At 36.9% G+C, this 13,499-nt stretch overlaps 1 protein-coding gene across 1 annotated transcript; it reads left to right on the top strand.

The window, feature by feature from the left end:
* The first annotated feature begins 1,579 nt into the window (after nucleotides 1–1,579).
* On the top strand, nucleotides 1,580–13,423 carry entpd2b (ectonucleoside triphosphate diphosphohydrolase 2b). Its single transcript, XM_055040489.1, has 9 exons — nucleotides 1,580–1,805; nucleotides 5,596–5,713; nucleotides 6,386–6,536; nucleotides 7,461–7,620; nucleotides 8,574–8,801; nucleotides 9,485–9,754; nucleotides 10,947–11,066; nucleotides 11,897–12,034; nucleotides 12,122–13,423. The coding sequence occupies exons 1-9, from the start codon at nucleotides 1,659–1,661 to the stop codon at nucleotides 12,332–12,334; spliced, it is 1,545 nt and encodes a 514-aa protein (XP_054896464.1). The 5' UTR covers nucleotides 1,580–1,658; the 3' UTR covers nucleotides 12,335–13,423.
* Nucleotides 13,424–13,499: the final 76 nt, after the last annotated feature.

Below are 13,499 nucleotides of genomic sequence, written 5' to 3'. Positions count from 1 at the left end.
TCCTCACAAGTGTTTCCACATCATCTGCATATGAAAACATTCAAGTGTGGACGTCAGGAAATGTATTTGCAGAAAGAATCTTTCCCCAAAGTCTGCAGAAGCGTCGCCAACGGTGAACTGTGGGAACAGTTCCCTGTTTTAATATGAGTCTCTGTTTCCTAAATCAGCAGGAAATAGATTTATTTTTTCAAATGTCTTTTTGATGAGCTGAAGTTTGACTTTCCCATAATTTACTGTTTAGAATTTGAAGAAATAAAATGTTTTTAAGAACATTTTAGACATTTCAAACTCAAAAATGTTCAGGTTTTTCCTGAAAAATGTTTGAGATTTATCTCTGAAAATTACTAGTAAAAACTCAAATTTCAAAGTTGTTTTTCATGCCAGAAAGAAAATCTCAACTATTTCAAAAAATAATTGCGAAAAGTGGAACATTGTGAATTGCTGATAGTGATCTCAAAATTGCATTTTCTTTCTTGCATAGTTTAATTTAAAATTAAAATTTATGAGTTTGATAAGTTGAAAAGATTTCAGAAAAAAATCCTAAATTTTGAGATGAATTTCACATTTTAAAAAAGAAAAATATGGAAACTTTTCTCTGTCAAATTGGCACTTTTCAAACTCATTTCAAAGACTGTTTACTAGAAAATTTCTGTGATTAATCTAACATTTTCAGATTTTTTTGGCGAAACCTTTGGAGTTTGAAAAATCCGAAATTTTCTTGGACATTTCTGAGTTTGAAAAGGCAAATATTTAAAACTCAGAAAATTACAGTTTGAGCTTAATAAATTCCCATACTTTTTTTTCTAAAACAAACAAAAAAAAATGTTTGTGAAAGAAAAATGAAAATATCTGAGACAAAAATTTGCAAGAAAAATTAAGAAACTTTGAGATAAATTTCAGAAATTCTCTAGAAAACAATAGAATTTTCTTTGCTTCAAATGTCAAAAAAGTTAAACTTTTTGAATCTGTGAAAATTACTAAAAGTGAAGTTTTCAACTTTTAAATTAAAAAAAATTTTTTTTTTTGTGACAGAAATTTACTGTTGGTCTTTTTTCCCATGTGGAGAATCTAATCCTCAGTCCTGGAGGAACAGACCAGTTCAGAGTTTTACTTGTTGCATAGGACAGTTGAATGCAGCTGCTCTCCAGCGTGGCTCCTCTCTTGGCTCCTCCCCCGGCTCCTCTCCTGCCTCCTCTCCTGGCTCCTCCCTTGGCTCCTCCCCCGGCTCCTCTCCTGCCTCCTCTCCTGGCTCCTCTCCTGCCTCCTCTCCTGGCTCCTCCCCAGGCTCCTCCCCTAGCTCCTCCCCTCCACTGGCTCCCCCCTGGCTCCTCTCCTGCCTCCTCTCATGGCTCCTCTCCTGGCTCCTCCCCTAGTTCCTCCCCTGGCTCCTCTCCTGCCTCCACTCCTGGCTCCTCCCCTGGCTCCTCCCCTGGCTCCTCCCCTGGCTCCTCCCCTGGCTCCTCTCCTGGCTCCTCCCCTGGCTCCTCCCCTGGCTCCTCCCCTGGCTCCTCCCCTGGCTCCTCCTCCCCACTGAATGTAAAGCAGCTCCTGCAGCATAAAGCCATTCCTGACCCACTGGCTCTTGTCTCCCTGGTTCTGCTTCCTGTTGGTACCGAGCCGCTCTGGACTTTGAACCTTCATCTGAGTCAGACTTTAAAATGTCATCATCTGGGCATAAAGAAAGTCTCTCTCCCTTCATGGCTCAGTTTCCCATCGCTCCCATTGTGCTGCTGCTGTTCGGACTGGTCGGCATCCTGCTGCTCACCATCCCCTCCCAGGACGTCCAGGACCCGCCGGGCTTCATGGTAAGGTCCACACTGTAAAACCGACACGTTGGTTTTAATGGGAAAAAGTGAGAGAATTGAACTGAACTCTGATCCGGGTTCTGCTGGATTTAATGCAGAGGATTTTTGGGAGTATAGTGATTTACAAAGTTGACTTTAATCACATAAATTAAGAGGATTTAACTAATTAAACCACTTTTTGATTTGTCATAAAAATAGTTTTTAACTTTCATAAAATGTTTTTTTCTTCTTCTTTAAATTTGTTATGAGACAGATAATCTGTGAAAACACTGATTCGTCCCTGAGCTACTGTTGCCATCTGAAGAAATTAAGCGGACCAAAAACAACCAATCAGAGCCAGGGGGCGGGGCTTAGCGATGCCAATCAAACTCATGTACTCCTTGCCAAACATGCTGAAGGCAGAGAAACAATTTACCCAGACAGGAAAAACGTTTCTCCGCCGTCCTGACTGGCTATGCTAACTAGCCTTAGCATTCACAATATGCTATACTAGCTGCAGTTAGCACTGCAGCTAGTATTAGGACAAGTGAAAAAAGCTCAGTATTGTCACATTTTATCTGTCTCATGACAAACTGTCACAACATACTGACAGTTCCAACAAATATATAAGAACATTTAAAAAAAAAGTTTTATACTGCAGCTTTAAGGCAAAAAGTTAAACTCCAAAACTTTATTAGCCGCTTTTCTATTACAAATCTACGCTAATGTTGAAAAAAAAATCAATTTCACAATTGTGTTGCTTCTATTAAATAAAAAAAAAACTACATTAAATTCACAAATGAATAAGTGTATTAATTACAACCATCATTGTCGTCGTCTTTGTAGTTTCTGCCAGTAGCAACAGGTTGTGGATGTGACTCATGATCTGTAAAAACATTTTTCATTGCAGTGCCAAACTGCACTATTATACGGTCAATCAGTTCAACTTTTTATGCAAGTAGTTTCAGAAAACTTTGGCATTTATACTAAAAAATTAAGCTCAGATTTATTAAATTAACTTGATAATACTTCATCAATTATATTTTGAAGCCACAAAATTTGGCTGTAAAACCAACCAGTGGATGGAAAAAGTGTAACTATGAGGACATTAAGCTCTGAGTACACAGATTAGGGTTATTACTTAATAAATTAGTCATGTTGATATCATTTAGAAACGGTAAAGGAACGTGGGAATTTGATTCTTGTGGCAGAAATCGTTTCACCTGGAGCTGTTTTCACAACACAAAGACAAGAAAGAACTTGTTAGAAACCATAAATACTGCAGACGGGTTTCACCTGTACGACCTGCAGCAGAATCAGAGCCGAGTCTTTACATTTACTCACAATAAACACTTTTTAGTATTTACTTTTTACCTTCATTTGAGTAAAAATGTATTGAGATACTGCTTTCATCCCACAAATCCAATTGAAAAAGAGAAATTATTAACATTTCTAACATTGAATTTATATAATCATGGCTTAGAGTTCATGAAACTTTACATCAGTGTGAAATAAAACCCAAAACAAAGAGGATTTTGAAGGCAGAAATTTCTTATTCCAGCCAACAGTCATAGTGAAGACTGCTAACACTGTACTCAAGCTAATTGCTTAATAGCATTGCGTCTAAGCAAATTAAAGAAAAGTTTAGTGGATGGAAAAAGTATGTCGTAGAAAACAGCACAAACCACAGCAATAATCACAACATTAAAAAAAAAAAAAAAGATTTTTGGCAACAAAAATGAAGCAGATTGAGAAATAGCTGTGGAACTAGCTGTTCTGAGGTGCTGATGCTAACTTCCTGTAGCTTGCTGGCTGCTTTAAATTGGCATCCAGCAAGCTACAGGAGTAAGCACTTCTTGCTTCCTGTATAAGCCAGCTGTACTGCAGAGCTCAAAAAAACTTTCTGATGTCCCTCCTCACTAACCTTTCTATATTACCTAATTGTATTGTTGTTCTTCCTGGAACAGCTAGCTGTAGCATGATGATAATGCTAGCAATTATTTGTGTTTTTAGTACTATTGTTGAAATTCTGTAGTACTTAACCAGTGCTAATGCTAACTTCCTGTAAGAAGCGAGTAATACTCTTTATTACTGCAGTGCTAACCCAAACTTTCTGCTGGCGTTATTAGTGCTAGTGCTAATTTCCTGTAAAAACTATTGCTTTCAATGCTAATGCTAGTTTTCAGTAGTAGCTTTTGTTGCCTTAGTGCTAAAGCTAGTTATCACTAGTAGTTTACAATGTTACAACGCTCTTGTTAGCGTCTTGTAGATATAAGAAGCTAGCTAAGTCATGTAGTATCTAGCTACTGCATGAAGTAGCAAGCTAATACTTTAGTGCTAATGTTTTTGTTTTGTTAGCTGTGTCAGTTCAAATCTCAACTGTAGCAGCTAGCTGTTATGCAGTGATAAAGATGAAGGTGAAGATAATTTATGCAGCCCATTTTCAATACAAAGGCAGTACAAAGTGCTTTACAGGAATGAAAAGGAAATACAAACAAAACAAAGGAAGAGAAAAATAATGCTAACTTCAATGCTATCTTTTCCAACAAAGTGACATGTAAATCAGCGCTTTGCATGTCAAATACAAGTGAATCAAGATCCCTCTGCAGGCATTGCCGAAATAAAAATGTTATGGCTGAAATGTTTCTGTGAAAACACTGATAAACAGCAGATGCTCCGTTAAACGGCAGATAATAATCAGAACTTCACCAGAGAGAAAAGTGAAACCCAGACGCCGAGTTGCTGAATTAACATGAGATATTTCTGAGTTTGTTGAGAAGCTCTTGTTGCTGTTTTGATATTCAGAGCAGGATTTCCTCACAGTTTGGCTCAAGTTTCTACCACATTGTTCTGCCTTCATTATGCAACCAGACTGACAGCCGCAGGTTTTCTTTTGAAGGTTTATTAAAGCTGCTTCCTTAGTCAAACTGGCCCCACGCAAACACAAAGAAATGATTTTCTTACAGCTTCCTGGGAGAGAAACACAACTTTTTTCCCAACAAGTGAAAGGACAAACCAGAGCGTGAAAGCTCATTGTGTCTCCAGTAAGTAGGTTGCTGCAGCTCATTGCACAGCAGAAATGAGAAAACATTTGAAGGAAGAACATGGGAGGAAGTAAGCATGCAGATACACTTTCTACTAACTTTAGGTTTATATTTGCACATAAATATCCTGGTGTTTTATATTCTGCATGGCGGCAGATCCATTGCTCCCCTAGACAATCGGGTTGTTTTAAATAAATGCCTCTGAAGGGGTAAAAGTGTTTTTCTGGTTGCGTCCTCTCAGCCATCCGAACCGGGCCGTAACATCCTTGTATTAATTTGTTTTTCAGGCTGAGAAATATCATAATCAAATTGGAAAAACTGTCATTTTCAACTTTAAAAACTGTGTGTTTTTTTCTGAGTAACTTTAAAAAAATTCTTTGGGGCTTTTATATTTAACCAAAACTATATAGCCCAGCTTTTTAGGTGGACCGGATATAAATATACATTTGGTTTGTATCAGAATTCGATTACGCATTCACACCTCCCCAAACAAAACAGATTTTCTGAAGTGGACTTTAATCGTTTGGTATATTCAGCTCTTTTAGGGATCAAAATTGCAACAATTGTCACATTTTTAGCTGCTGACGTTCACTTTCACACTGAAGAAGCTGCTCCTCTCTTCTTTGTTTTGGTTGTATTAACCCAGAATGCCTTGCGCTGCAGTTCGTTTCCTGACCCCTGGGTTTACCAGAGGTCACCTCATCTGAACTCAGACCCAGGTTTGCAGGTGCTGATCGCTGCCTCCTTGTTCTGTGTTTCTTCTGCAGTATGGGATTGTCCTGGATGCCGGTTCTTCCCACACCTCTTTGTATATCTATAAGTGGCTTGCAGATAAGCAAAATGGCACCGGCGTGGTCACCCAGCACAGCGAATGCTCTGTGGACGGTAAGAATCTGCGCCGGCGCCACTAAAACCAGTGCTTTACATGTCAAATACCAGTCAGGCATAATCCTGGCCTGCAGGGAAACTCATCCAACTGCCACGACGAGTCTGTTTATAAATGGGGAAAGAAAAACAATCACAAGAGATCAATACTTTCACTCTTTTATTACCCACTTTGTCAAATTCACATGATGTTAAAAACCCACTAAGTTAAATGATTAATTGTCGATTATTCTGATGATTAGTCAGTTAATCAGGTGAAAAAATTGCCACATTTTAATTTTTATTTAGCCATCTTTTACGACAATTGATAAAAGCGTTATAGTTAATATAATGTTTATTAAAGCAGATATTGAATTGTTTATTTACATCTTTAAACTTATTTGTAATATTGTATAAAATAAACCCAAATTTGCAGAATCTCCCATTTTTATGTGATTAGTGGATTAATCAATGGAATAATCAACAGAATAATCAATGATTAAAATAATTGCTGGCTTTATTTTGCTCTGAAAATGGCTACCTGTGCAGGTGTCATGGGAACCAGCATTTCTAGCCTTACTGTTGTAAACAAATCCTATCAGTGACATAATAAAACCTGACAGTTTCCATAAATGGTGCAGCACATGTTGTGATCAGCTGATTTTTATGGTTCTCTGACCCACCCTCACCAAGGTGGGGGCATTTCCAGCTACGCTGGCCGAGTCGGAGCGGCGGGCCGAAGCTTACGGGCGTGTCTGAACCGGGCCGTTCAAGAGATTCCCAAAGAGAAACACCCGAACACACCTGTGTACCTGGGAGCCACGGCCGGCATGAGGCTGTTAAGGTGAGTCACTGTGTTTCAGCTCCTTACGCCTTCGAGATTTTATGCTTTGTTTACAGCACACATGTCGAACTGAAGGCCAAATCCGGCCTGCCGTAAAGTTTAATGTGGACCAGAACCATCGTATGCTTGAATAATATTTCTCAACTACCTAAAAGCAGATCTCAACGGAAGATTAGGGGCACCAGTTCAGACCTCTTTATTAGAATTCACCAGATTTATTCTTACTTTAACCTTCCAAGACAAAAAAAATGTCAGAATTCTGAGAAAAAAGTCAAAAGTATGAGAAAAAAGTCAAAATTATGAGAAAAAAGTCAAAATTATGAGAAAAAAGTAAATAAAAAAAAATTATGAGAAAAAGTAAAAACTATGAGGAAAAAAAGATAAAATTCTGATTTTAAAAAGTCAAAATTTTGGGGAAAAATGCATTTTGAGAAAAGTCAAAATTTTGAGAAATAAAATTAATTCTGAGAAAAAAGTCAAAATTTGAGAAAGTCTGAATTTTGTGAAATGAAATCAATTATGAGAAAAAAGATCAGATTTCTGACAATTAAAATGAGAAAAATGTCAAAATGTTATGAAAAAGTCACAATTCTAAAGAAAAAATAGCCAATTTATGGGGAAAAAAATCAATTATGAGAAAAAAGTCAAAATTCTAAGGAAAAGTAAAATTTCTGGAGGAAAAAATACATTTTAAGAAATGAAATAACTTCTGTGAAAAAAGTCAGAATTTTGTTAATAAAATTAATTATGAGGGAGAACAATCACATTTCTGAGAATTAAAATGAGAAAAACGTCCAAATCTTATGAAAAAAGTCAAAAAATTTGGGGAAAAATCAATTTTGAGAAAAAAAATCTAAATTCTGAGAAAATGTCAAAATTCTGGAAATGAATCTGATTTGGAGAAAACTTTGATTTTTTTTCCAGGATGTCCAGTCCGCAGCAGTCGGATCAGGTTCTGGCCGAAGTGGGCGGTGAGATCCAGTCGTTTCCGTTCAGCTACAGAGGAGCGGTGATCCTGAGCGGACAGGAGGAGGGCGCCTACGGCTGGGTCACCGTCAACTACCTGCTGGAAAACTTCATCAAGGTGCCGACACTTTTTCACCTCCCAGCAGGAAATACAAGCCAAGTGAAACCAAACAAACCCAGTTTCATTCAGGGGCCTTGAAATCCTTGAAAAGGCTTGAATTTCAATTTGAAATTAAAATCCTAATTTTGGAAAATGTCACTTTCAGTTGAACCCAGATATTTTCATACACCTAATAAAAAGAGAGATACAATTTTTTCCTCTTTCTCTGAAGTTAAATCAGACATAAAGTTTCTTGTTTTAGGTCAGTTAACGTCACTAAAATTATTTCTATTTGCCTAATGCCAGAAAAACTCTTGTGTTTAATTTGAGCAGGAAGTTATTTTACATTATTTGTTTGGATTGTTTCAAAATGTCCATTATTTTGTTAATTGACCATCTTATATTTTATACATTTTATTTATTGACGTTAAGATGCTTTATTCTCAGACCACATTGCAAAAACAAAACCTTACCAAGTATGTTTTCTTTAGTTTCTACTGTAAATATCTCAGGACACTTGAAATAAGACAAAAATAACTTACAAGCAGCTTTTCATCAAGAAACAGCAGCTATTTTAAGTCAATAATCCCTGAATACCGTTGAAAAATCATAAGTTACTCTGTCAGATTATTTAACTTATTACAAGACATTTTTTCCCGTATATTAAATGAAATAATCTAATCCTGGAACTAGTCATTTTTATCAATATTAAGGAATTATTGACTCAAATCAAACTCCTATATCTTCCTGATAAGTTACTTTTAAGTTTTATGTGCATATAAACTAGACTAAAAACACTTTTGTGTTTTTGCAGTGCAGTCATGCCTGTTTGGTGTAAAAACATCAACTTAAAACAACAGGAAATAATGTCATATTTCACTGAGTTAAAACAGCCGTTTTTTGGTTTATTTGTGTTGTTTTTACCTGGTGAATGTTTGGATTTTAAGTGTTTGGACGGGTTTGTTGTGCAGTTCGGGTTTGTGGGCCGCTGGTTCAGCTCTGGCAGAGCCACCGTGGGGGCGCTGGACTTCGGCGGCGCGTCGACGCAGATCACGTTCGCTACTCAGGAGAAGGTGGAGGACGAAGCAAACAGGAAGGAGCTGCGTCTCTACGGCCATGACTACGCGCTGTACACTCACAGCTTCCTGTGCTACGGCCAGGATCAGCTTTTAAAGAAACTGCTGGCTCAAATCGTGAAGGTAAGAACGAAGTTTCTGCTCTCGGTGCCTCCAAATTTCTCAGTAATTTGCCTGAAACTGATTTGAGGTCACAGAATTGTGACCAATCAGTGAAGGGACAAAAAAAAGTATAAAATGTGAAAGTTTCCCTTAGTTCTACATTGTGGTTTAAATCAAGGATGTCCAACTTGTGGCCCGGGGGCTGTTTGTGGCCTTCGAATAAATTTGTGTGGCCCCTGACTGCAGATCAAAAATGGTGAATATTTGAACTTTTTGCAATTGTGTTAGAATAAGATTTCAAGCTTATACCTTCCTAAACAGAAAATGTTAATTAAGTACAACTAGGGCTGAATAAGCAATTAATAAAAATCTTCTTTTATTTTTATTTTATATAATTCAACAAATTTTTACTCAGAAACACTCTTGGGCACAACCATCTGTTATTTAATAGATGATTGTCCTGTATTATTTAAAACATCTTTCTTTGCTATTGGAAGATGAGTATTTCCAGCACCCTCTGCTGGACAATATGAGGAACTTCAATAGAATATTATCATCTACCTTTCAAGTCACATTAATCATATACTCACCTTTTGTAATCTTACATTTCAGTCTGAAAGTTGAACATTTGACATGTTATAGTCAGCAGCTTTTGTAATTTATTGACTCTAATCCAATATGTCCGCCTGGTTTGTGTGTTTCAGTCTCAGGGTTACACTCCGGAGGTCAGTCATCCCTGTTATCCTGCAAACTTTACCAGGTCGCTGAAAATGGCAGATATCTTCGACTCGCCGTGCACCGTGCAGTACAAACCTGACTCCTACAACCCTCAGAGGAGCGTGACGCTGCTTGGCGGCGGACATTACGAGAACTGCTTGGGCAACGTGTCCAAACTCTTCTCCTATGATGGCTGCCCCTTCTCGCGGTGCTCGTTTGACAAAGTCTTCCAACCAAAAGTCACCGGCGACTTCATGGTGAGAAAGGCTGAAGGAGTAAAGATTTGTGAAACTAATTAAATATAGCTTTAAAATTATATCTTGAAGATTTATGCTTCACTCACATCGAGATGCTGGATGCTTAAAACTGACTTTATAACCTACTTTTTGCTTATATTGGCTCACATTTTTCTGACCAGTTGAGCATAAAAAGTTAATTCTGTCATCTGGGATCTGTGAGGCTTTGGGTTTGTTTTTCTCCCAGATACCTTAGAAATGTCTTTTTGTGTCCAAACTTTTGCATCATAAGCCAAAATCCCCAAATTTGAACATCTTCAGGGCCCAAAATGTGCTTTTTCTCTCCCATCAAACACAAAAAACTAATATTATTGTGAATTTGTTTTCCTTTTCCTGCACAGCAATGTATTAAAAAAACTATATAGTGATGAAACCAACACCAGTATGACATTTGCCTTAATGTTTTACATTTAACTTTTTAAAGTTTAATTATTTTCTATTTTGTTGGGCTATAAAATGTTCATAAAATGAAAATTTTTCTTTTAAATTTTGACATCTATAAAAAAAAGTCACATGATTTTTATATGAAATATAAGAGAAATGCTAATAGGTGAACTTTGTGTGCATTTAACATTTTCAGGTTAAAAATACATCAGTTTTGTTGGGCCACACAAAATTGTCCCCAGGGCTACAAATGGCCCCCGGGCCACACTTTGGTCTCCCCTGGTTTAAACCACAATGTGTGGAAAACATCCAGCTTTTGGCTCTGAAACTGATTTTAACTATAATCAAACCAAAACCAGCTGATTTCTGATAGATTTTATTGATTGGTGATGATCTATTATTACTTTTGCTTGTTTTTTATTTTTATTTTTTTGTAACTACCACTTTAAATCCACTGTGTTTCATTAGAGATTGGTTGCCAGGCAACAAGCAAAGCGCTGCAAACTTGCTGCGCCTTGCAGGAAAATGAAGCAGCACATGTCCCTCAGTGGAATCAGATGCTATTAGCCCTGAAGCTGCAGATTAAAAATGCACCGAGGCGCATAAATTATGGACACGTCAAAACAAGATGAGGGAAAATTCAGGCGTAGAACTCTGTTCAGCCCCGAGGCGCACAGGAAAACATGGAACTGTTGTATTGTCTGCGCTCTGATTTAACCAGTTCCTGCGTCTAAACTCTCGATTTTTCTTTTTTTTTCTTCACCACCAGGCGTTTTCTGCTTTTTACTTCATTCACTCATTCCTGCAGAAGGTCACAGGGGTCAAGATCAGTACGCCGCCGCAGCTGGAGGACGCCGCCAAGACGGTGTGCAGCATGAACTACAGCCAGGTAAGCGATTTAATCTGACAGTTTAACAGATTAATATCACCTGGAGGTCAGCAGAGAACCCAAAAACTGCACTCAAGTAGGAGCAGGACTAAAGTAGTCATTCAAGAAGTTACTCAAGTAAGAGTAAAAAACTGAAGTCCTGAGTAACTGATAAAATTTGATGCTTTTCTAATGGTGGCCACCAGGGGGCGCTGTGGGAGCCTTGGAAAGATGGAGTGCAGATGAGAAAGAAATTAAAAATCAATCCTATAAATCATTTAATCTTAAACTTTTAATAATTAGATTTGTTTTCTGATGTTTATTATTTTTAACAACTAATTGTCAATCAGAAAATTATGCTCATAAGCATTTAAAATCAGGCAATTAAAAACATTTATTTTTGAAAAACTAAATATTGGAAAATATTTAGTTTTTTAATGAGAATTAAAACACAATAAAAAAGTAAATTTAATAACTAAAAATATTTTTAAAAATGTAATATTAACAATATTTAAAACTAAATATGACAAATTAAGAAATGTGTTTGCAAGCTAACTGAAAGTTTAGCTTGGAGACAAATATTTGGACATAAAGTAAATATTCAGTTTGAAGCTGGATATATAGCTTGTCAACTTCATATTTAATTAGCAGGCTAAACATTTAGCTTCAAACTAAATATTTATTTCTGATCCAAATATTTAATGTGAATCTAGATATTTAGTTTCCCAACTAAATATTTAGTTTGAAGCTGGTTATTTTGCTGACAAACTATGAATTTAGTCAGCAAACTATATGTAGACTAAAGCTCCTAATAAGCTGAACATTTAATGACTATTTAAACTTCTGTTTAGCTGCAGATAATGTCGGTGGGAGAAAAACCTGATCGTGAGAAGGATTACTGCGCCAGCTCTGTGTTCCTGAAAGCTCTGTTGCTGAGAGGATACGGCTTTGACGACGCGTCGTTCCCTCACATTTCCTTTAAGAATACAGTAAAAAAAACACACACACACAGCTTTTAAATGAATAAGTGAGGTTTGGTGATGCTCAGTCGTCAGTTTGGCTGTTTTGTTCTGCAGGCGGGCGACGCGACGGTGGGCTGGGCTCTGGGCTACATGCTGGTGCTGAGCAATTTGCTGCCTGCAGAAAGCGCCGGGGTGAGGAAAACTCTCACCGTCGGAGCCTGGGGGATGCTCCTCTTCCTCTTCATCGCCCTCATCATCATCTGCGTCTTTCTGCTGTTTCGAGCGCGAAGCAAGAGGAAGAAAGGAGGTGATGAAAACGCCATCTAGATACAACATCACGCCTCCACAGCTGTGAAGAAAAGAAACAAACAGGACTTTTGGTTTTTGTTGTTATTGTTTCTTCCAGTAACTTCAGTGTATATCTGCTTCCCCATCACCTGCAGGACTGGCATTTGTTTGAAGTGTTTGGTTTTTTTAATATTAGATTCATAGTACAACATAATCTTTCAGTGACACCAGACGGCCAAAACGTTTGAATTTAATATGGCTGTAATTTAATATGGCTGTTTTGCTCTGGTTTATAAAGCTACACTGTCCAAAAGGAACAGCAGTATTTTGGGTTATAAATGGGTTTTAAATAATAAAAAGGGGGGAATTTAAAAAAAATGTTTTAACATATTTTCAACATGTTAATCACACAATTATAAATATTAGTCTAAAATTAAATATGTAATTAGAAAAACAAAAAATTTGATTACACACTAAGAACTTTGTTAGTAAACAGAATATTTTGTTCCAAATTAAATATGTAGTTTGAAGCTAGATATATAACTAGAAAACTATATATTTAATTAGCAGGCTAAGTATTTAGCTTTAAACTAAATATTAATTAGCTAAGTTTATGTGTAGCTTTTTTGATTTCACAGTTAAATCAAATAGTGTCCAAACAGGATGGCAGAATGTATGCTGAATAAAAATGTTGTTTGTCACCATTACTGTAGATCCTGACTGGGGTTCCTTAAATGTTTAGTCTGCAAATAGATTACAGAATGTATATCATGAATGATTGTTAGTGATTTATTTATGGTATATTGAACTATGGACGTTGAACCTGGAGCAGTGAAGCTGCAGATGTCAAACTTATTCAGCCTTGTTTCAATGATCATTTGTATTAGATGTAAATTTATTCAATAATTAACCAAAGTTTTTTTGTTGTTGTTGTTTTTTTTTACATTTATTGTAACTCTTTTGTGGCTCTATTTTTAGAAAACCCTGTTTCAAAACACATTTTTGGCGTTTTGTTAGCCAAAAATGACCCTCACAATATGGCGGGTGTCTTGACGTATAGTTGTTACAGGGGAGTGAACAGCAGCTTCCTGTTAGCCTTCAGAATAAAAGCCAAGTGAAAAAGATAAACGCTTTCTGTCTTAACGTTTAATAAAATAATAGAAACAATTCGCGATTTAGCTATGTAGTAAACATTTCTGCACTC

This window comes from Poeciliopsis prolifica, unplaced genomic scaffold (genome assembly GCF_027474105.1).
Source record: "Poeciliopsis prolifica strain line A6 unplaced genomic scaffold, Auburn_PproV2 SCAFFOLD015, whole genome shotgun sequence".
NCBI lineage: Eukaryota > Metazoa > Chordata > Actinopteri > Cyprinodontiformes > Poeciliidae > Poeciliopsis > Poeciliopsis prolifica.
The sequence above is the reverse complement of the archived record's forward strand: the minus strand, read 5'-3'. Positions and strand labels throughout refer to the sequence as shown.

Bases quoted from the DNA above. Each gene is read 5' to 3' on its own strand.
- entpd2b (XM_055040489.1), top strand. From the start codon at position 1,659: ATGTCATCATCTGGGCATAAAGAAAGTCTCTCTCCCTTCATGGCTCAG. The intron at 5,714-6,385 runs GTAAGAATCTGC...ACCCTCACCAAG, and splicing joins CAGCGAATGCTCTGTGGACG to GTGGGGGCATTTCCAGCTAC. The intron at 7,621-8,573 runs GTGCCGACACTT...TTTGTTGTGCAG, and splicing joins TGCTGGAAAACTTCATCAAG to TTCGGGTTTGTGGGCCGCTG.